General features: G+C 44.5%; 1 protein-coding gene across 14 annotated transcripts in view; it reads left to right on the top strand.

The window, feature by feature from the left end:
• Positions 1 to 21,509, top strand: part of ELMO1 (engulfment and cell motility 1) — a 526,731-nt gene that overhangs the window by 150,655 nt on the left and 354,567 nt on the right. For all 14 annotated transcript variants that reach the window (XM_059171566.1, XM_059171573.1, XM_059171568.1 and 11 more), the window contains 2 exons: positions 8,523 to 8,573; positions 12,491 to 12,660. In XM_059171566.1, the coding sequence (XP_059027549.1) occupies positions 8,523 to 8,573; positions 12,491 to 12,660 (221 nt within the window). The remainder of the gene's footprint in view (positions 1 to 8,522; positions 8,574 to 12,490; positions 12,661 to 21,509) is intronic.

The raw sequence follows: 21,509 nt of genomic DNA, 5'->3' as shown, positions 1-21,509 counted from the left end.
CCATTATAACCACTACCGCAGTAGACATCCTTTGTAAGATGTCTGCATCTCCGACGTTTCTATAGGACAAATCCGTAGAATTTGATTGGAACATTTTTAAGGCTTTTGTTAAGCATAACAGAATCACCCACCAAAAATGTGGCCATGTTTCCTCTCCTTCAAGTTACGTGTGCGAGGAAAGTCGTGTATTTTTGTCATATCCCTTAAGACTTACTAGCGTCTCAGATCTTGGGTATTTGTAGGAGCTCGTTACCTTGGAGACTAGAGATGTCTGAGGCCAGTGGTCCTGGTCTGGAGACCGCAGGCTGACTTGGTGACGGGAGGCCTCACCTCAGCCACCTTCCTCCAATTCACTGCTGCTGACAGATTGATTTCTCCGAGACATCCCCTTCATCGTGATGAGACATTTTGCTCAAAAGCCTGAAATGTTTCCTCTTTGTGTGTTGTACTGAGAATGAAAGAGAAGAGAAGAGGCTTGACCTTTGGCGCAGGGCCCCTTGCCTCCATTCTGTGGATGAGGAAATTGAAGCCAATTGACTTGCCCAGGGTCACATGGGAAGTTCACTGGCTCAGGCCCCACCTGGGCTTCCTTCCTTGTGGTCCACTGTGCTCTCCCGGCTCCCAGACCCCTGTCGGTCCAGGATGCTCACACCCTCTGGTTCTCCCAGGGCAACAATGCAGTGAGAGAGATTTTACGAATACATGTCCGCATCCCCTGATGCTCACACTGTGCCCTTGCTGGTGCTGATGCCCCTGTCCAGATTGCTAAAACTGTCCCCCTCAGGTTCTGGGCTTAAGGGAACTGTCTTTTCCCTTCAATTCTGAGACTGAGACTCACCTCTGAATAATGTTCTCCCATTCCTTCTTCACAAACTGGACTCAATCAGTTCTGATCTTAGGGTGTCAGAGGGACCTGGATATGGATTGGATTCAACCTCAAGCTTTTGGTCCCTGGGCCTGGACACCAGGTGACGAGAGGTGTGTGCTCATTCCTGCTACGTGAATATGACCAAGGAAGCAGGCAGCTTCCCTGCTTACTGAAAGGCTGCCTGGTTTTCCGGAACAGTGAACATCTAATAGTGTATGTTCCTTTAAGATAAGACAGCATGTTCTTTAGAAAAACACACTGTTCTTCATCTCTGTCTTCTACAAGTGGTTGATTAAAATGCTAAGGGGGACAGGCGTTCTTCCCATGTTCTTCCCATGGGGCTCACTACATCCTAGTTGACTCCCTGGGCCTGCTCGGTGACAACCCACTGCTTTCCACTCCTTTTACCTGGGTCTCATTACCAATGGAAAGAGAGCAAACCAGTTCCTGTGCGACAGGCTGTCCACCTCCATGGTCTGTGTTTACACACCACAAAAACGGAGCTAGTAGATATCTTTCTTAACACATGCCTCGTTCTTCCTTCTCTCCATTTTGGGAATTGTGTACAAGATGTCCGGATGCTGGGAAAAGGAAAGTGACGGAAGAAAAGCAATTGAGAATAGAATCTAATGAGGGGCAGGAAAATAGAGCAAGAAGTCAAATCCAAATCTTTCAATTAATGGGTGGAGATGACCTGCTCAAGCTGTTTCGGGCAGTGGAGACAGGTCCCTGATGGTAAGCAAACCTGGGAAAGGCCAGCATGTTAATTACAGGAAATATGCATTTAGACCAGGTGGGCACCCTTTCTTGCTTATCCCGCTCCCTCACGCCCCTGCCTCAGTCCCTTTTTCCTCGTTTCAGAGGTTCATATTTTATTTGAGGGTATTTCTGACATCCCTCCTCAAATGTTAGACCGGTAGTCCTCTGTCTGGAGGCATTGCTCTGTAACCTAGCAACCAGGATATCATGTACTGTCCTCTGTTACTTCCTTCAGCCTGAAGATTTGAAGATCACTCAAATGGACACACAAAGGACAAAAGGGGTCAGGTTTACATGCAAAATCAGTATTTGTGATGATTGAGCAGTGGATGTGAAGAACAGCGTTGTTCAGTAACAATATATCCAAGGTGAAGACCCCGTCACATCTGGAGAGAGAAAGAGAGGGAGACAAAGACAGAGAGAGGAGGAGAGACAGAGCCAGCCAGAAGACCCTGGAGCTGCCTGTGCTCCAGGAGTCTGCATTTGTGGGGCCGTAAGCGCCCTCCCCCCTCTGACCTTCTCTTTGCCTTGCTGAGTAACAGAAACAGGGGTACCACTTGTATTTTTGACCAGGGAATAATTTGTAATTTGTCTGGCTCGAGAGAAAGTTGGCATACCGAGGAAAAACAAATCTCAGAGGGAAAAATAGGAGAACAGTGACATTTTTCAGCAGGATCTTATTATCCAGCCCACACAGAGGCCGAGTCGCTGAGCTAGCTCTGTGAAGAGACACAAAGACATCCCATCGAGACGACTGTGAATGTCAGGGGCTAGTCCCGCCTGGAACTGCTGGGCATGAGTAAACAGGACAGCGGGGCTTCAGGGGGCTTCCCCTTGGTCACTTCTCCTCATACGCTGTTGGGCACTTGGGGTATCTCCCTGCAGAAATGTTCTTGCTGCTGGTTTTCTCCTCTTCACTTTTGCGGAGCTGGCGTTAGTCTTGTTTGCCTCAGACTTTATATCCTTGAAATTCAGAACATTATTTGAAATGTGCTGGGTAGTCTTCTGAACGAGACCAGGACTATTCCACACTGTATCGTGCATCCGAGTTATTGGGAATCCCATCGAAAATGCAGCATCCCAGGCCCCTGAGTCAGTGGCGCTCGTTGGGGGTGAGAGCCCCAGCAACCAGCATTTTAATGTGCACTTGTGGTGCTCCTAGAGGAGAGGAACCAAAGATCATGTGAAAAATGGAAGATTGAAGACTGATTTCCCAAAGAGGGGCAGGGAGCAGTTTCTTGGCCTGGGACTTGATGAATGCATTCTTCACTTTTGCAGAACACCCCTCTCCACTGGCGGGGGAAGGAGTTGGCCCGTTATTTTCTTTTCTTCCCCATATGCTCTTATATGTTCTTTAGTGGTGGTGTTCCTTGCCCAGCCTGGGAAAGTGAGCCCGAGCTGGTTGAATGCTTCTGGATTGGCCCAGTTCAAAGCTGCTTCCCAGGGGCCACCAGCATAACCCGAGGAGACAAAGCTGGTCAGTGTATTGTTCACTGCGGTAAAGGAAATGACTGCCATGCAAAGCTTTGGCACTGTCTGGGCAGGTGCAGGTCAGGTATTGGTCAGGGTTCAACGAGAGATGCAAAACCAGTGGGAGATATGTGCTAAGAGGCTGACTGCAAGGAATTGGCTTGCTTGACGGGAGGCGGGCAAAGCAAATCTGAAATCCGTAGAGTAGGTTGGAACTCCCAGGTAAAGGCTAAATCTGCTGTCCCCTGGTAGAATTTAAGGCCTTTCAATCTATGGAATCAGGCTTACCCAACATATCTGGGGATTATCTCCCTTACTTAAAGCTAACTGATTATCAACTTTAATCACACCTGCAAATACCTATACAGTAACACCTAGAAGAATGTTTGATTGAATAATTGGGAATGGCAGCCTAGTCAAAAGACCATCACAGAGAGTCACATCAGAATTTACTGAGAATTGGAAGTTTGATTTCACCTGGTCTTTCAAAGCATGTATGGATCATGGTATCCCTGTCCAAGGTTGGTGTTAACAGCTGAGAATTTCCAGTTGAGGGATTCAAAGAATCTTTGGATGAAAAGTTGATATTTTGCACTGAAGAGTTTATGAGACTTTAGGAAGTTCTTATAAGGAAATTCCTGCACTCCTTTCTAGTGAAGGAAGACATACCACTTTTGTTCCCAAAGCATGAGCTCTGTGCTTCTCTTCTTTACTTATGGTGTAGAAGCGTTAAGCACAAATATGGCTGCCACAACATCCAGGTGGCTGCCTCAGAGAGAGAACACACTCACAGACCGCAAGTCAGAGCCAGAATTTTATGCCGAGTATACTTGCCCCTCCCTCTTTAAGTGGTGAAAGGCTGGTACACTTCATGAATGTCGTGTCTTTCCAGTCTTTATGCATCCTTGGCTCATAAGTGACCCCACAGGGCTGTGAGGATGTCTTGTCCTTTGTGCAGTGCTGGGAAACCCTTGCTTATATTTTGAAAAGGGAAGGTTTTTGCCGAGTATCTTCTTTCTCTCTCCTTCTTCTCGTATGGATGTGCTGGTACCAGTGCTGGTCCCCCACTGTAGAGGCCACCGTTGTTTCATGGTGCAGGTACTACACCTCAGTCTTCCGCTTTATTGAATTTCCAGAAGACAGGAGTTAAGTCTTACTTAATTTTGTATAGTGTCTCATCTTTGGCCAGGCACACACAGGTTCAGAATTTTATTCAACCAATATTTATGGAGTCCTGCGCATATGCCAGGTCACAGGTAGCCGCTGGTTTAGGAAGGGTGTTAACAACAGTAGCACGGCATCGACTCCGGCGTGGGGGGTGACGTTCTGAGGGTGGAGAGACACTGCCGGTAGACATGCGTGCGCGCTCGCTCGCTCTCTCTCACACACACACACACACGCATGCCACACACAGCGCTTACTGAATACCAGCGCTTACTGAATACCAGCGCTTACTGAATGCTTGGAAGACTACATCAAAGAATGCCACTCCAAAACAGAGGTGGGGGCCCACGAATGATAACACAGTGATTCCCAGCTTCCCAGCCTTTGAGGTAAAATGCACTGTGGGGCACGACGCCTCAGCCACGTTGGTCTGTTGATAGAAGACACGTACGTTTGCGAATATTTGTTCTTTCTGCTGGGCCCATGCTACTGAATTTAGGGTCTTAGGCTTAGGATAACTTAGATTATACTATTATTTTATTGATCAGATTATGTAGAGAGACGAGCTAAAAACAAAGATACGCAGCAGTGTACTTTTTGGGTGGTATTTTTGTACCTAATAATAAAGAGCCAACTTTATTTTCTGGAGTGTTTGCTGCGTGCCAGGCACTGTTCCGAGTACCGTGAATGGATGATTTCAGCTAATCCTCAGCACAACCTTAGGGACAGGTACTGTCCCCATGGTGCAGCTGAAGGAGCTAGCACAAAGGACAGATGTGTCACTTATTTCAGATTCCCTGGGTAAGAAGTGAAATACGGGTCACATCCATAGTGTCCTGCCTGGAGACCCTGCTCTGAACTGAGGCTCCATGTGGCTTGGATGGAATTTATAGCATCAGGACAAGCACAAGCCCCTTCCTTTGCTGCCCAAGTTAGCATCTCTCGGTGACTGGAAGGTGGCATCAGCTGCGGGGAGAAGAGTGCGTTGTGGCTGATTCTCCTGGCTTTTCCTTTGGGTCTCATCCTCTTTTCTGCTGGGACCTTAATGGTTTTCATGCATATTTCACAGTTCTTCTGCATATCTGCTTTTATTCCAAAATGCCAAACACTGTTTTTAAGAACAAGTCTTTCCAAAGGAAGGAAAAGACAGGAGGTGAATGAACTGCTGTGGGAGGAGACGCAGGCAGAGGGATGCGAGCTGCTCTCCGTCTGATGGTGGCAGTCACTCTCGGTCTGAGCCGGTTCTAGGCCAGGCTTGGCATCTGTGGCACCTGTGGTTCTTCCTGTACTCTAAGTAATGACTTGCTGTCCCCATTTAGGGAAGAGAAGAATTGCATCTGTGTGGTTAAGTAGCTTGCACGGAGCACACACAGCTGGTGCGATGCACGTGAGGAATTTGAACCCAGCTCCGGCCGTCAGTGGCTACAGCACTGCTTTGGTTTTCAGCAAACCACCCTCAAGACCCTTTCAACACAGAACTCGTGCTTAGACTCCAGAAAGTCAGGAGTCAGCCTTGCAGGAGTCAACGTGGGGCCAGCTGCTTGATTTTACTGCTGTCATACCCCACCCTATGTCCCGCGGCTGTGGCCTGAGGATCTGCAGGGCATTGTCAACACCACACTTAACTTCCTTGCTCTCACGGACCTTGACAGTTGATGGGGATAAGGACCCTCTGAGGATAAAGGCAGGATCTTGTTCTTCCAGAGGGATCGTGTGCAGCTTCTGGGGTCAGATCTCCCTCTCCCTCCAGGATGGGTTTGCAGCTTCCCTTCCCCCTCCATGATGTTGGGCAAGTGATTTACCTTCTCAGCAACTTTGGTTTCTCATCTTGAAAATGGGCATGGAGTTGGGGGCACTTGACTGGCTCAGTCGGTAGAACGTGCGACTGTTGATCTCAGGCTTGTGAGTTTGAGTCCCACGTTGGGTAGAGAGATTCCTTTAAAAAAATGTTTAAAAAACTGGGCATAGAGTTATTACGATGGTTAAATAAGCACGACAACAGAACCCAACAATACATCAGTTCGGTGCCTTCCAATAAATGTTTTTTGCTATTATTAGGAATCCCTTACCCCCACCCCAAATTCCAGTAGGAGATATTATCCTAAATCCTCCTGGCCACTTTGTATCAACAGGGCCTCTTTTTCTCCTTGACTAGCTCTTCGGGAAGAATAAACTGGGCCCTTCTTTCCTCTGGGAAGGAAGTTCCGTTAGGTCTTCTAGCTGTCTGCTGGTTCTCACTGTGAGCCTTGTTCTCCATAAAAACTAAGAAGGGGGATATTTTAGGTTTTTCATCTTCTGACTCTCTTCATTCTCGGTTCATTTAGAACCTGAGCAGGAAAAAGGTATGCCTTGGATTCAGCTTCCTTAATATTCTGTCATGAGTGTTTGCTATCTTCCTCTCCCGTTCTCATAGAGTCTTAGGATTTTAGGGTTCAAAGGTTTTTTAAATGACAAATTAATTTCACTATTCCTGCCCCCTCCCCCCCCCACGGTGGAATTCAGCCCTTGCTGGAAACTTCCAGGAACGAGGAGCTTGCTTTCTTAAGAGGAAGTGCAGGGTATCTGGGTGGGGGTCAGGGATGCTCTAGATTGGGCCGGAATCACCCAAGAGGGGGTTGGAGCTGGCAGAGTGGGGCTTTCAGGCCATCCTGCACTCCCTATAAAATGTTCAGATTAGGTTTTCTTTGGGAGACAGTACGGGCCTGAAGGCTGCTCCCTTTCAGGTAGTTATTTTAGAAAATTCATTTTCCAGTAAGTGGTCAGAATTGGAGCAGGGAGAGTACAAGTGTTCTATGTGCTTTTGGCATCTTATCCTGAGAAATTTCCCACCACTTCAGTCCACCTGCTGAGGCAATTCTAGCTTGTGACTTGTCTTGAATGATGCAGGACACTGAACCTCATGGCACTTTTATTAACTTCTGGCCTTTATGCTCTACAGCTGGGCATGTGCACGTGTGACTCCCAGCAGGTCACCTCCTGAAAGCTGAGTGTGGTGCGTACTCTGGTGGCAGGAAATAAAACTACCAGGGAAATTCTCCTTCCAGGGCCAAGAGATGCTAAGAGACAGCTTGAGAACACTCACCTCAAATATACCCGCTAAGGGGAGGAGGACTGATTTGGGATCTGCTTATTTATGCTGTTTGTTCTTAACACTGAGGCAACATGCAGGAGGCTCTGGGGCGCCTGGGTGACTCAGTCAGTGAAGCATCTGCCTTCGGCTCAGATCATGATCCCAGGGTCCTGGGATTTATTGGAAGGTCCTGAGCAGGGAGCCTGCTTCTCCCTCTCCCTCTGTCACTCCTCCTACTGAAATAAATAAAATCTTAAAAAAAAAAAAAAAAAAAAAGCAACATGCAGTTAGAGCAGCAGAGGTTAAGAAAGCAAACTCCTTAATAGAAGCTTACAAAAAATAGCTTTACTGAGATAGAAGTCACATTCTCCCAAATCCACTGTTTAACGTGTTCAGTTCGGTAGTTTTTAATGTATTCATAGATTGGTGAAATCATCACCACAATCAACTTCAGAACATTTGCATCCCCTGGAAAGGAAACCCTGCAACCATTAATGTTCATTCTCCCCACCCCTGCCCACCAGCCCCTGGAAACAGCCAATCTCCTCTCTGTCCCAGTGGATTTGCCTATTCTGGACATTTCCTGTAAGTGGAGTCATAACATACGTGGTCTTTGTGTCAGGATTCTTTCACTTAGTGTAGTGTTTTCAAGGTCCCGTCACGCTGTAACATGCATCAGTACTTCTCTTTCTTGCCCAGTAATACTCCGTTGAACGGCGAGACCACATTTTGTTTACCCATTCATCAGCTGACGGACATTTGGGTGGTTTACAACTTTTGGCTGTTACGAATAATGTTTTTTGAACATTCATGTACAAGTTTTTGTGTAAATGTATGCCTTAACTCCAGCAGAACTGCTAGGTCACGTTTCCTAAATAACCTTTCAAACTTGCTTTTTTGGTGCTGTTCTTGGGCCTCATCTCATATTCCTGTTCTTTGAATTTATATTCACGTCTGTGCTCAATGTTACCTATGACTTGATAGAAAGTTAATACAGCTGAGACCCAGTTTACAGTTCTTTGTTGAAATAATTAAAAGCCACTCAGTAATTTAGAAAATAAAGTGATAATAAACTGAGTCGTAAGAATTCTTATTATATAGTGTTACTACTAGATCATTTTTGCTTTTGCTTTCTTTTTACCAGACTGCTCAACTTTAAAGATTTACCAAGATTTTATTTTTCTTTTCCAGAATCGCAATGAAATAAAAAATGGCACTATCCTTCGGTTAACCACATCTCCAGTAAGTTGACCTGAGTGTATAGCTTTCCAGTAAATACTTTACTCTCCAGTTCTGCTATATGCGATTAAGAGATGTTAACTTTTGGGGGTGATGTAAGTGCAAAACAGAAGGTCTCTGGCATGTCCTGACATGTGGATTCTGGGTTGGCAGGAATGTCCTTCCTTATATTTCCCATTACAGAGGAGGAAGCTTTTATTTTCGGTTAAGAGCAAGGAAACGGACTTTAAGGTTTGCGTTTGGTGATCATTTCAGTAACTCTTATATTACAGGTACGATAACTCCGCTGCCCTGATGGGTTTTACCCACCTGCCCAACACATCCGCCTAATGCCCTCTAAGCAAATTCAGTCAACAAACAAAGGAAACAAACCCAAAGACAGCCCATTACCTCTCTTTAAAGTCGGGGTATGTCTGTGTGGAAAAGTGAGAGTGTTGAAGCATTTTCCAGTTCTGGCCAGTGATGATGACGATTGATAATAATGTAGTTTGCGAAATGCTTGCCACTTAATCTGTTTCATTGCCAGCTGATCTAGATAAGACACTTTAAGGTCTCCCCAATAAGAGCTGCTCACCAGAATGCTGTAGAATATTTAGGCCACTGTAGCTGGCTGTGTTGCTTATCTTCATCTTTCTTCCTTGCTTGTAGATACTTTGGATAGTAACATTAGCATATTTAAACTAGATTATTTCACAGTGCATTTTATTGCTTTCCTAAAAAATAATCTGCGCAAAATACACCAAGTGTTACTATTTTCACTCTGCATATGTGACAAAAACTGTGTCTAACTCTTATTTTCAGTTTCCACTGAAGCCATGTGGTAGGCTAAAAATAAATTTAAAAATTGGGAAAAGCATCTGGCTGAAGTTAAACTGTGGGTACTGTAACTACCACACATTCTTCTTGCTGAAAATTACATTAGAGGGGCTTTAAAACTCCTAAACATTTTACCCAATAACATCTTGAACCTAAACACAGCGACAGGCTCCACAGAATGCATGGCTGGAGTTGGCCAGACTGTCTTCTGATGCCTTCTTCTCCACTTACTGGAAGTCATCATTCATACTCATTTTTCAATGACCACATGATGAGCTGAGACATTTTTGTCTGACTTAGCATTGACCTTACTTTAGTCAGCATGAACTAATGCTAATTTGACATTTCTAGAGCATGGTTTCAGCTGCGTTTTGTCGTTGCTGTTTATCCTGTTACAATTGCTCTTCTGCTGGCCGGCACAAAAAGTACACCTTGCCTTTTGTTGGGTCTTAGAATTAGAGAGGCTTGGTTTTTACACCAAGATCTGCTCTAAGCCAAAGAAGATGTTTGTTCTTTTTTTATTGCTATAGGTTCATGAACAACATTTCCACAATGTGAGCCACTCCTTGGAAGGTTAGGTGTTTAGCAGGATGAGGTTTTTCAGTGCCCCGAAAGTCCGTCCTCTTCAGATCGTGACCAACACATTCTACACAGGGCAGTATCATAAGATGGGGTCCACATAGAGGATCCTGGTTTACGTGTTCTAAAGGGCCCCAAGCTGAATCACTGGTGGTACTCTAAAAATGCTGCTGTTTGGGTCTCTACAGAGAAACCGAATTACGATATCTAGAAAAGAGGTCCAGGAATCTGCATTTTAAGCACGCATTTTATAATTTGGCTGTGAACCCCAGGATCTAGAACTAGGCATTATTCTATAAGCAAGATATTTTGGCTCTGTAAATGTCACTTGTTGTTAGTAGATTTTTTTTTTATTATTTTATGTTTAACTGAGAAATATGGGTCAGCATATGCTAACTCTTTCACTTTTTATATACACACAAAAAAATGTTAAAAAATAACATAACTGTCTCCATCAGATTTGCTAGGAAGTGTTAGTGTACCATAAAGAAATGAACAAATGGTGTTATACCATAAAAATGTTCAGTTCTTTCCTCTACCTTGGCTGAACTCTCCCTAGAGCCAGACAGAATGCACAGACACCTACATGTGTATGCATGTGTGTGCACATCCGTACACACACTCTTGCTTTAAGTGATGTGCACCTCTGCCGACTTCTGCCTCTCTGACCTTGGCTAAGTTGCATAACTTCTCTGGCCCTTCAGTTTCCTGTGTACAATGAAGATGGTGAGGATACCTACCTGATAGGATTACTGTGTAGTTTAAATGAATTCCTTCTCGAGGATATTTAGAACAGAGGCTCATAAAAAGCCCCAAGTAACTTTGCTGATTTTATTACTAGTATTAACAGCCCCAAACACTGTTAGTCAGAATTAATACTGATAGCGAGATAATCTTTGAGTATTCCTTCATTATCATCATTTGTACAGTAAATGCTGACATCCTGCTTGGAGAAAAATGTATTTTTCAAGGAATTCAAAGTCATCCACTTGGTTTAAATACATGTTAATGCTGTATGTCCATTTGGAAAATTGTAAGAACAATGTATCTTTGAGTGATTTTAAAAGATGAAATGATTCTTGCTCAACTCTCCCTTAACCCCCTTAAAAACATAGGATTTCGGATTGGGGTGATTTGTCAGATATCTAGGGATCTGTGAGTGAGTAGAGAGTTCTCTTTCTCCTCCTTCCTTCTCCCCCCTCTTGTTTCTGATGCAACGTGTCAGTTGATGGTTGCGATGGGAGACTACCGTGTGTCTCTGACCAAGTTGGGGAGGGTGTGGGGTGCATTCCTGTCTTGGTCCCTGAAGATTTGGCATGAGTTTCTCTGCTGGGTCCCCTTCTCTCCTGGGGGCTACTTCCAGATGAAGTGAAGGGGGAGACCTGGGCAGGGAGGGAGGGGTCCCTGGCCGTGGAGCCCAATGGGGTGGGGTGGGGAACCTTTGCTGTCAGTACTTGGGTGGATTCCCTGCCTTCCGTCTGCAATCTTAACCCCGTTAGAGCTCACCGGGGGCTCCTTGGATCATTCTCAGAGTTTCTGTTCAGAAGATGCCTCACTGTTGGGGACAACTATCCCCTCTTCTTCTTCCTCTGAAATATAACACGTTTCAGAGAAGAAAGCAAGTAGCCAAGAGGGAGAATATGAAGACGGCAATGGCACATTGCAATGTGGAGTTAAATAATAAGTACTACAGATGTCGAGTTATTTCCATTGAGCAGAAATACAGGCAGAAAAATTTAATATTTTATTTTTCTTCCTGTCTGCCCCAGCTGAAAAGTAGATATGAAAACCATTACTGAAATCTAAACCGTAAGTTATTATCCAGAAGGTCAGCTCCTCCAATATATTTCCATTCCTCCCTGCCCTGTGTGTAGTAGCCAAGGGCAGATGCCGTAAAAAGAAGCCTAATTTTAGGCAAAGTGGCTAATTTGGTTTCCAAATTATTTTATTTTATATTGATGCAGTAATTAGCCGATGCCTGTGAAACACATGGTGTTGAAAAGTGAAATTTATAAGCGCCATTGTGTTGTGCTGGAAAATGTTCAGTAACCGGGAGAGATCACTTGGGTGTCTAATGAAGCTTTTGAACACGGTGTGTAGGCAGTTTTTACGCAGAGTATTGACTGAACAGGTGAACGTGTTGCATAAATTTGTGTAATTGTTTAAGCAAATAGCTTTTTGTCATTTGTAGATAATAATTTTACTTAAAAGGTAAATGTTTTCCCCATTTCCCCCTCCTCACTGCCACTCCAGTTCCATTTCTGGGGCTTTATTGGTTTTGCGCTCTTGCTTTTCCAAGAGATGGAAATATGGGCTCTGTCAGGAAAGTGTTGATTCCCATCATGAAGTTAACAGCCGTTGCCTGAAGGCAGAGTCATTATGGTTGGAAACCTGCCCTTGGTACAGAGGATGCATATGGTCTCCTGCTTTGGCCTCAGTGTCTTGTTTTTCAACGAAACGGTAATTTTCTGTCAGTTGGGGTTTCCTCTATGAACACTCTTCCCTTTGTTTTTGTCCTCAACGAGGCTCAAAACGCCCAGCAGCTCCACGAACGAATCCAGTCATCGAGTATGGACGCCAAGCTGGAGGCCTTGAAGGACCTAGCCAGCCTCTCCCGGGATGTCACGTTTGCCCAGGAGTTCATAAATCTCGATGGCATCTCTCTCCTCACACAGATGGTTGAAAGCGGCACCGAGTAAGCATCTTTTATTCAGACTTCGAGTCCTTCTATTCTCTCCAATATTCCGGGTATTAGTTACTTTCCTTGCACTTGCAGTTTCTAGTTTTAAAGACCAGAAATTGACTGCTCCACTTCCCCAAATCCTTATGTTCCAGAGTCTTAGACCCGGTCAAAATAGCATCCCTGAAGTGATTTTTTTAAAAAATAATCATTTGAGGGGCACCTGGGTGGGTCAGTCAGTTAAGCATCTGACTCCTGATCTTAGCTCAGGTCTTAATCTCAGGGTCGTGGTTTCAAGCCCCATGCTAGGCTCTGCGCTGGGCATGGAGCTTCCTTAAAAAAATTATCATGTAAATGATAAAGTATATATCCTTAATTATTTAAAATTAAATACAATAAGTATTTACTAAATACTGCGTGCAAAGAATGGAAGTTGGTAGAATTTAAGAAGATGTGAGGCTTGCCATTAAAAAATACATGGCGGCAGAATTCAAGTGACGTCTGATTCCTTCTGAGGGTGGCGAGTCCAGAGGTGGGACCAGTTACAGCTCACGGAAACCGACAGAGGGGGTGTCAGTGAGTGGGGCCTGAAGGAGTTCGAGTTCCGTCACAGTCAGGAAAGGGATGGGCATTTCTCCTTGGGGAGCGCACATTCTCAGGGAAGGCTTTGATTCTGTGGTGTGATTGGGGAGTGTAAAGAGCCAGATCGGGCTGACTCTTGCATGTGTGGACAGACTGCTCCCCTGACCACCGGACGCCAGGGTAGGGTTCACAGGTATCTGCTCATTCCCAAGTGGTCAGGTGCAACTGGCATTCACTATTATAATATGCAAATTAGACCACGTGACGATGCCACGAAAGTTAGATATTAATATGCTAAATCAGTGATGTGCAAAGGTGGTATAGATATTTATGAGTAAAGAGTTAAATGTCCCTGAGAATTGGGGTTTAAGCCTGGGCCATTTACATGTCTCTTCAGTACCTGGTGATGCAAAGAATGAGCTGTTGACTGTGCGTGTTGCAGACCCATCTCAGTCCTCTCCCTTCCTTCATTCTTTTGTTCCTTCATACTTTCCTTCCATCTCCTACATGTGGCCTCTGCAAGTAGCACTTGTGACAGATTCTTTTTTTTTTTTTTTTTTATTGGTAAGCAGGCTTAGGTGATTTGGAGAGGGTTGATTGTAGACAGGTTTTGTTTATTTTTTAAATTTTTTTTTTTAAAGATTTTATTTATTTATTTGACAGACAGAGATTACAAGTAGGCAGAGAGGCATTCAGAGAGAGGAGGAAGCAGGCTCCCTGCTGAGCAGAGAGCCCGACGCGGGGCTCGATCCCAGGACCCTGGGATCATGACCTGAGCCGAAAGCAGAGGCTTTAACCCACTGAGCCACCCAGGCGCCCCTATTTTTTTAATTTTTTAAAAAAGATTTTATTTATTTATTTGACAGAGAGAGAGATCACAAGTAGGCAGAGAGGCATGTAGAGGGCTCTGGCTGAGCAGAAAGCCAAATGTGGGGCTCGATCCCAGGACCCTGAGATCATGACCTGAGCCAAAGGCAGAGGCTCAACCCACTGAGCCACCCAGGTGCCCCTGTTTATTTTTTTTTTTTAATGAGGGCTGAAACTCAGCTCATTAAATTTTTGGCGAACATCAACTTGGAGCAGAGCAGGGAAACTCAGATTCTGGGGTTTACAGGAATCTCATGGTGCCTGCTATAAATTGGAGCTGGAGTTTGAACAGGCTCAGGGGAATTGGAGTAAGTTTTTGGATCTAAGGGACTTGACTAAGGAAAAGGAGAAAACATTTGATCTGTATTGGATGCCCCAGGCTGAGGTGTGGTGCAGAATGGGCCGGATCCCTCATTCTTTGGTAAGAGTGAGCTGGGGAGTGGGAGCTGTGATTATAATCACCTTCGCCCGGTCACTGTAGACGACTTCATGTGGGTGCCACATATGGAAGTTCCTGCAGAATCACTGATTGGAGTGGGACAGTGAGCCCTGAGGGGGGGTGCAGCCTCAGTCACATTTACAGTGTGTTAAATGAGTATGTAAAAATGCCCTCACATTTATAATCTGAGTCGCAGTCACTGATGTATCGCAGGCAGGGTGCTAGAGCCAGTGGTAGTGGAACCTGCTAACACCAGGTGTTTTTATCACAGATACCTAAGCATCCAGGGACTTAAGCTCTTGAGCATTCAGAATGATAGTGCTAATGCTTCTAAATTTAGCAGAATTGCAATCATAATTGCAATTGTAGTGTGAAGTATACTGAAAGCAGAGGTCCATGTGATTTATACCCTGAATAGAAGGCTGGGGCCGAGCTCTGAGACTGCCAAGGCTGGCATTTATATATTTTGGCAACGAGGAAAAATGCACATTAGGAGCTCCAGGGTTTTTTCTGTTGTTGTTGTTTTTTTTGTTTTTTTTTTTTTTTAATTCCCATTATATTTGTTTGCTAGGCAGCCATAACAAAATACCACAGGCTGTAGCTTACACAACAGAGATGTATTGTCTCATAGTTGTGGGGGCTGGAAGTCCAAGATCAAGGTGTTGGCAGCATTGGTTTCTCCTGTGGTCTCCTCAGTTTGCTGATGGCTGCCTTCTGGCTCTGCCCTCACGTGGCCTTTCCTCTCTCTCACTCATTCCTGAGTGAACCTCTCTGAAGGTCCACATTTCTTTTTCTTATAAAGAAACCAATCAGTTTGGATTAGGACATACCCTCACGGCCTTATTTTTAACTTCATCCCCTCTTCAAAGGCTCTGTCTCTAATGCGGTCCCATTCTGAGGGACTGGGAGACAGGGGCTCAAGATATGAATTCTAAGGGAACACAGTTTAGGCTCTAACACCCCTCACAGGGACACTGTCTTTTCTGCTTGAGAAGAAAAAGAGTGAACACTAATGCTCTGTATTTATCTTGTCAACATTATTGCTTAGTATCAGTGTCATTGCCTTGCCCTGTAATTCATCTCGACTTGTAGAGGGGCCCCCACAGAGCCATTCCACCTCGGACTGAGGACTGGGGAGGCATGTCTGAATTCTGTCTCCGTGTTGCACACAGATAACCGGAGAGGATGTTGACACCGCACGTGCTTTATGAGAACCGTTGTCATTGAATTCCTTTTTTTTTTTTTTTGAAAAGCGTTATTATAGTTATTAGTATTTTAATAATTTGTGATCTGCAAGCCGTGTTAATTTGTTCCATGCAGCTGCGTTTCAGACAGACAAACGACCTGAGGCCAGATCTTGGGCGAGTTCTGGTTTGCATTTATCTCTCATGCGTTCCCGTCGCCCTCTGTTTCTGAGAGGAATGGTGTCTCTCTGACTTGTGTTTGGTGTCCTCCTTACCGACTTGTGTCAGTTCAAAGTGAGGCTCCTTTCGGGACTGGAGGAAGGAGGTGCTGGAGCCACACGGCCTTCTGCCTCGTTCTGCTGGATCCCACAGCTCATTTTAAGAAGCTGCTTATTTGATGCCCGGCCATTATTCAGCTCTTTGGCTCAGATTAAAAAGATGAGAGAAAGACATTTTATTCTTATAAGGAAGCCTGGCTTCTCAATTAAGCTTCAGCAAGACTTTAATTAATTAATAGGCAACTTTGGGAACAGAAACTGTACAAATTAAATAGATCCTGCAATTTGGAATATATTTCACTGTGACTCCTGGGCATATTTCCAGCAGGGGAAGGCAGAGGTTGCCTAAGTAGGACCTGTGGAAATTTTTAGGAAACACTGAAGAAATGTAGCTGGAATTTTCCCCCTGACTGAGGAGCCATAATGAGATTCAAAGATTACTCACCTGCTTGTCATTACTCAAGGCTGAGTTTTTAAAGGTCTCTCTCTCCAGTTGGTCCCAGAAGGGGCCATGGGGCAAAATGAGCAACAGAGGAGCAACGGGAGTGTCACATTGGCAGGGCATAGTGTCTAAAACCTGAACTGAATTTTTCCATCCTTGTGGAATTTAGAAATTCCCTTCCTAGTCTAAGCTTGAAACATATGTGTGGAAGCAAGTGAAGCTGTGGGGAAACGTGTTGGCTCAGCCCGAGAGAGGCAGGGGTGTCAGGCAAGGAAAGTCAAGGAGTGGACAATGTTTTTCTTTCTTTCTTTTTTTTTTTTTTTAAAGCAGGTACTTAGACACTTCTCAAGGGGTTAATATCCAGAACCTCTAAAGAGCTCATATAACTCAATAACAAAAACCAGCCCGGTTAAAAAATGGGCAGAGGGGAGTTCCTAGGTGGCTTAGTGGATTAAGACTCTGCCTTTGGCTCAGGTTATGGTCTCAGGGTCCTGGGATCAAGCCCCACACTGGGCTCTCTAATCAATCAGCAGGGAGCCTGCTTCCTCCTCTCTTCCTCTCTCTGTCTGCCTCTCTGCCTACTTGTGATCTCTGTCAAATAAATAAATAAAATCTTTAAAAAAATAAAATCTATTAAAAAAAAATGGGCAGAGGATCTGAATAGACATTCGTCCAGAGAATACATACAGATGGCCAACAGATAGTTGAAAGAGGCTCCACAGCACTCGTCATCAGGGGCAAGCAAACCCAAACCACAGTGAGAATTTAGCTTACGCCTGTCAGAGTCACTGCTGTTGAAACAAGAAATAACAGGGGTTGGAGAGCATGCGGAGAAAAGTGAACCCTTGTACACGGTTGGTGGGACCGTAAATTGGTGCAGCCCCTCTGGAAAACAGTGTGGATGTTCCTCAAAACATTACAATTAAAACTGCCATGTGATCCAGCAGTTGGACAACTAGGTATCTATCTGAAGACAATGAAAACATTAATTTGATAAGGTACACACATCCCCGGGCCTATTGCAGCATTACTGACAATAGCCAACATACGGAAACAACTGAGATGTCCACTGATCACTGATGGATGAATGGATAAAGATGTGACATATAGGTCTGATGGAGTAGTACTCAGCCATTTGTGACGACCTGGATGGACCTAGAGGGTATTAAACTAAGTAATACAAGTCAGTCAAAGAAGGGCAAACACGACATGATTTCACTTACACATGGAATCTGAAAAACAAAACCAAACTAAGCCCAGACTTACCATTACAGGGAACAGGTTGGTGGTTGCTAGAGAGGAAAGAGCTTGGAGGGTAGGCAGGATGGGTGGAGGAGATCAAGAAGCATCAACATTCAAGTATAAAATAAACAAGTCCCCGTGATGTAAGAATGTAGGCAGTAACATTGTATTGACTTTGTATGGTGACAGACGGTAAGTAGACACTGTGGTGATCCTTTCACAATGTCTTCAGATGTGGATTTGCTCTGTTGTATACCTCAAACTAACATGATATTGTATGCCAGTTACAGCTCAGTACATGAAAAATAAAATGAAATATTTTATTTTAATTGAAAGAAAAGAATCATACCTGCCACCCTGAGCCCAGTGTAGTGACTAACACTGCCTTTCTTGGGCTTTCAATAAAACATCGTGTTCTTTGTCTGTGCCTCTACACACATGGTCAAGAGGATAGTTTATCTTCTGTCCTTCCAGTGCTAAACAGAAGAACAGGGGGAACATTTCCAAGAATGAAAGGGCAGGATTCTTACAGTTTCCTTCCCACTTGGCTATGTGACAGGAAAATTACGCTGTTGGACTATGAGTAAGCTGTAGCACCACCCTGGGCAGAGAAGTGGAGAGAGAGAAAAAGTTAAATTCATGTATTTACAAAAAACTCGAGACACTCTTTTGAATTAGCTTTCTATCCTTAATTAAAAAAATTATATTATTTAATAAATGTAAGTAACGGTGCCTGGGTGGCTCAGTGTTAAAGCCTCTGTCTTTGACTCAGGTCATGATCCCAGGGTCCTGGGATCAAGCCCCGCATTGGACTTTCTGCTCAGCGGGGAGCCTGCTTCCCCCCACCTCTCTCTCTGCCTGCTTCTCTGCCTACTTGTGATCTGTGTCTGTCAAATAAATAAATAAAATCTTTTTTAAAAAAAGAAATAAATATAAGTAAACAGAGGAGGAAATAAGAATCATTTGTAATCTACCTTCCCAGAGACATTTTAATATTGTGGTATATATCCTCTTTGCATTTCTTTTATGTATATAAATATATTTAAGATTTTATTTATTTATTTGAGAGAGAAAGCGAGAGATCACAAAGGGAGAAGGAGAAGCAGACTTGCTGCCAACTGAGTGGAGAGCCCAATGCTGGGCTCAATTCCAGGACCCCGAGATCATGACCTCACCCGAAGGCAGATGCTAAAATGACTGAGCCATCTAGGTGCTCCCTTTTTTGAATTTCTTTTAGGTATATGCACACATGCACAGGCTTTGCAAAAGAAGAATTACAATCGTCACACTCTTGTATACCTTTTTATACCTAATAATATTTCCATGTAATTAATATTATTTCCATCATCACTTGTGTTGTTTGTATATTATTGCATTTTTAGAACTTTGTTGAGGTACAGTTGAGGTACAGTGTGACAATTTGAAGGATGTACACAGTATGGTTAACCATTCCACTGTTGTTGGACATTTCCATTATCTTGGTGTCTTTTTCACATTCTCTAATCAGTTTTTCTTCTAGAAAAATCTTTGTGAATATTTAAGTTATTTTGTTGGAATATGATTCCTGATTCAGAGGGTTTTTAAAAAGTATTTACACATTAACACTTTTTTAAAAAAAGATTATTTGAGAGAGAGAGGGGGAGAGAGAGCACAGTGAGCGGGGGGAGGATCAGAGGGAGAAGCAGACTCCCTGCTGTGCAGGGATACCCATGCAGGACTCAATCCTGAGACTCCGGGATCATGACCTGAACTGAAGGCAGTCACTTAACCAACTGAGCCACTCAGGCGCCCTAGGATATACACATTTTAAAGCTGTTTTACAAATAAGAACAGCCCTGCAGCTCGTTGAAATATCCTTATTTATACTTTATTACTTGTGGGGGAATCTATCCATTTCTAACACCCTGGCCAGTACTGGGCTGGTGGTCCCTCAGGGATTCTAGCTTTCCTAAGAAAAATAGCAGTGAGATAGTGAGGGGTTCTCACTAATCTGGGGAATTTACAAGTGCTTTTTTTTTTTTTTTTTTTTTTGGTTGAAGTCATTTCTCCAAAATTTGGCAGTATTAGAAATAGTGGAGAGAGTTCCAGAGTTTGAGAGAGATGTCAAAAGCTCTCAAGTTATTGTCTTAAAGAACAATGTTAATTGTATAAATTATTAGTCCCCTCCCCATTCTGTCCTACATATGTACATAGTTGAGGACCTTTGATGGTGCATATGTATAGCTCTGTGTGTTTGTGTTTATAAAAATTGTTGTCAGCATTCATGAACACACAGTTTCATGTGAAACTTTCATTATGCGACTCGTTTTTTCCAGGCGCGAATCAGAGCTACAGCCATTCCTTAGGAGATGTGAAAATTGGTGTATGACTTGAATTAAGCACCTGAATGATGTCTTGGCATTGATGTTGCCTAGCACCCACAGTTGACAATGGATTTGTGGATTTTATTCATTTAGTTAAGTGTGTATTACTTGAGTGCTGAGTGTTTCTGACGTGGGGTGAGGCACACCGGAGAAGGTGTGTGGGGGAAAATACAAAGATGGATATGACAGTTTTGGACTATGTGTGACCTTTTTTGAACTTCATCTTCACACAAAAGATGACTTTGTTTGTTTTTTTGAAAGTACCTTTGTTAACCTCTGCGGGCATGGATTCTCAGCTCTAACTTCATGCTCTTAATTCTAAGAATTTGGTGTCTCTCGTAAACCTTGGCTGTTCTGGAAGGCCCGAGCCAGGCCAAGCTGAGGAGCGACTCGCTGTCGAGCAGCTAAGTACAGGTCACACGGTGCGTGTCCTGCACTTCACCTTGGACCAAGGCCACAGGGAGGAGCCAGCAGCTCTCTGGACAGAAAGAAGCTGCTCCGTGTGGTCTTGGGGCCCCAGCTGTGAAGACCGCTGGGTCTCCCCAGATCATCTGCCCAATTTTTTGGATTCTGCACTCCGCAGATTGCAGGGAGTTCCAACTGGAACAGCCTGTCTGGGGCCCGGCCAGAAATTTGCATCATGAACCCGGAAGAGATCAATCCTCTTGGGCTTTGTCAGCGGTTGTGCAGCAGAAAATTCCTTACACTGGATCTTCCCCCTTCCCGGCGCTCTTTGCTTTGTCCCTGGGTCTTTGTCTATCTGTGCAGCCATACCCCAGCAGACTCCACGTCGAGGGTGCATGATAGTCCAGTGAGGCCACAGAAGAGACCGAGAGACAGTAGTCAAGACAGGCTGATTGGGGAAACTTGTAAACAAGGAGGACCGAAGCAGTGAAGAAAGCGTCCGCTGCTGGGATCTCCGTGCAGCCAGCTTTGACAGCACAGCAGCTTAGCCTGGCCAGCTATCTTTGGCCTCTCCCTTCTCGCATGGCCAGCGTTCCAAGGAGATCAAGGCCTGCCATCTGGACACCCTTCAGTGCAAAGGAGATGCTCTGGGCTGGGCATCTCCAGGAGCCCCTGACCCTGAAGGCTGGACAACACATTCTTCTACACATTCTGCTTGATGGGAAGATAGAGGGAGGTGGGATCGGTATGTTCTCAAGATAGTGATTAACAGGGACATTCAGGGTGAGCTTGCTCAAGCTAGCTATTCAGCATCACCCTGGAAGCAAAAATGGAAATGAGAGAAGGTCTCACAGCCTGTTTAGAAAGGAGATTGTCTTCTGCCAGGGAACAGAATGCTGTACCTTGGCTCAGGTAGAGGCTTCTGGCTACCCTGAAATATCAGCCTTTCTAGACTCATTTGTTCCTGGCCATATTTCTTTTAAAAATGAGTATATTGAGAGACAGACAGACAGAGAACACAAGCAGGGGGAGTGGGAGAGGGAGAAGCAGGCTGCCTGCTGA

The sequence above is a fragment of the Mustela lutreola genome, chromosome 4 (assembly GCF_030435805.1).
Source record: "Mustela lutreola isolate mMusLut2 chromosome 4, mMusLut2.pri, whole genome shotgun sequence".
NCBI lineage: Eukaryota > Metazoa > Chordata > Mammalia > Carnivora > Mustelidae > Mustela > Mustela lutreola.
The sequence above is the reverse complement of the archived record's forward strand: the minus strand, read 5'-3'. Positions and strand labels throughout refer to the sequence as shown.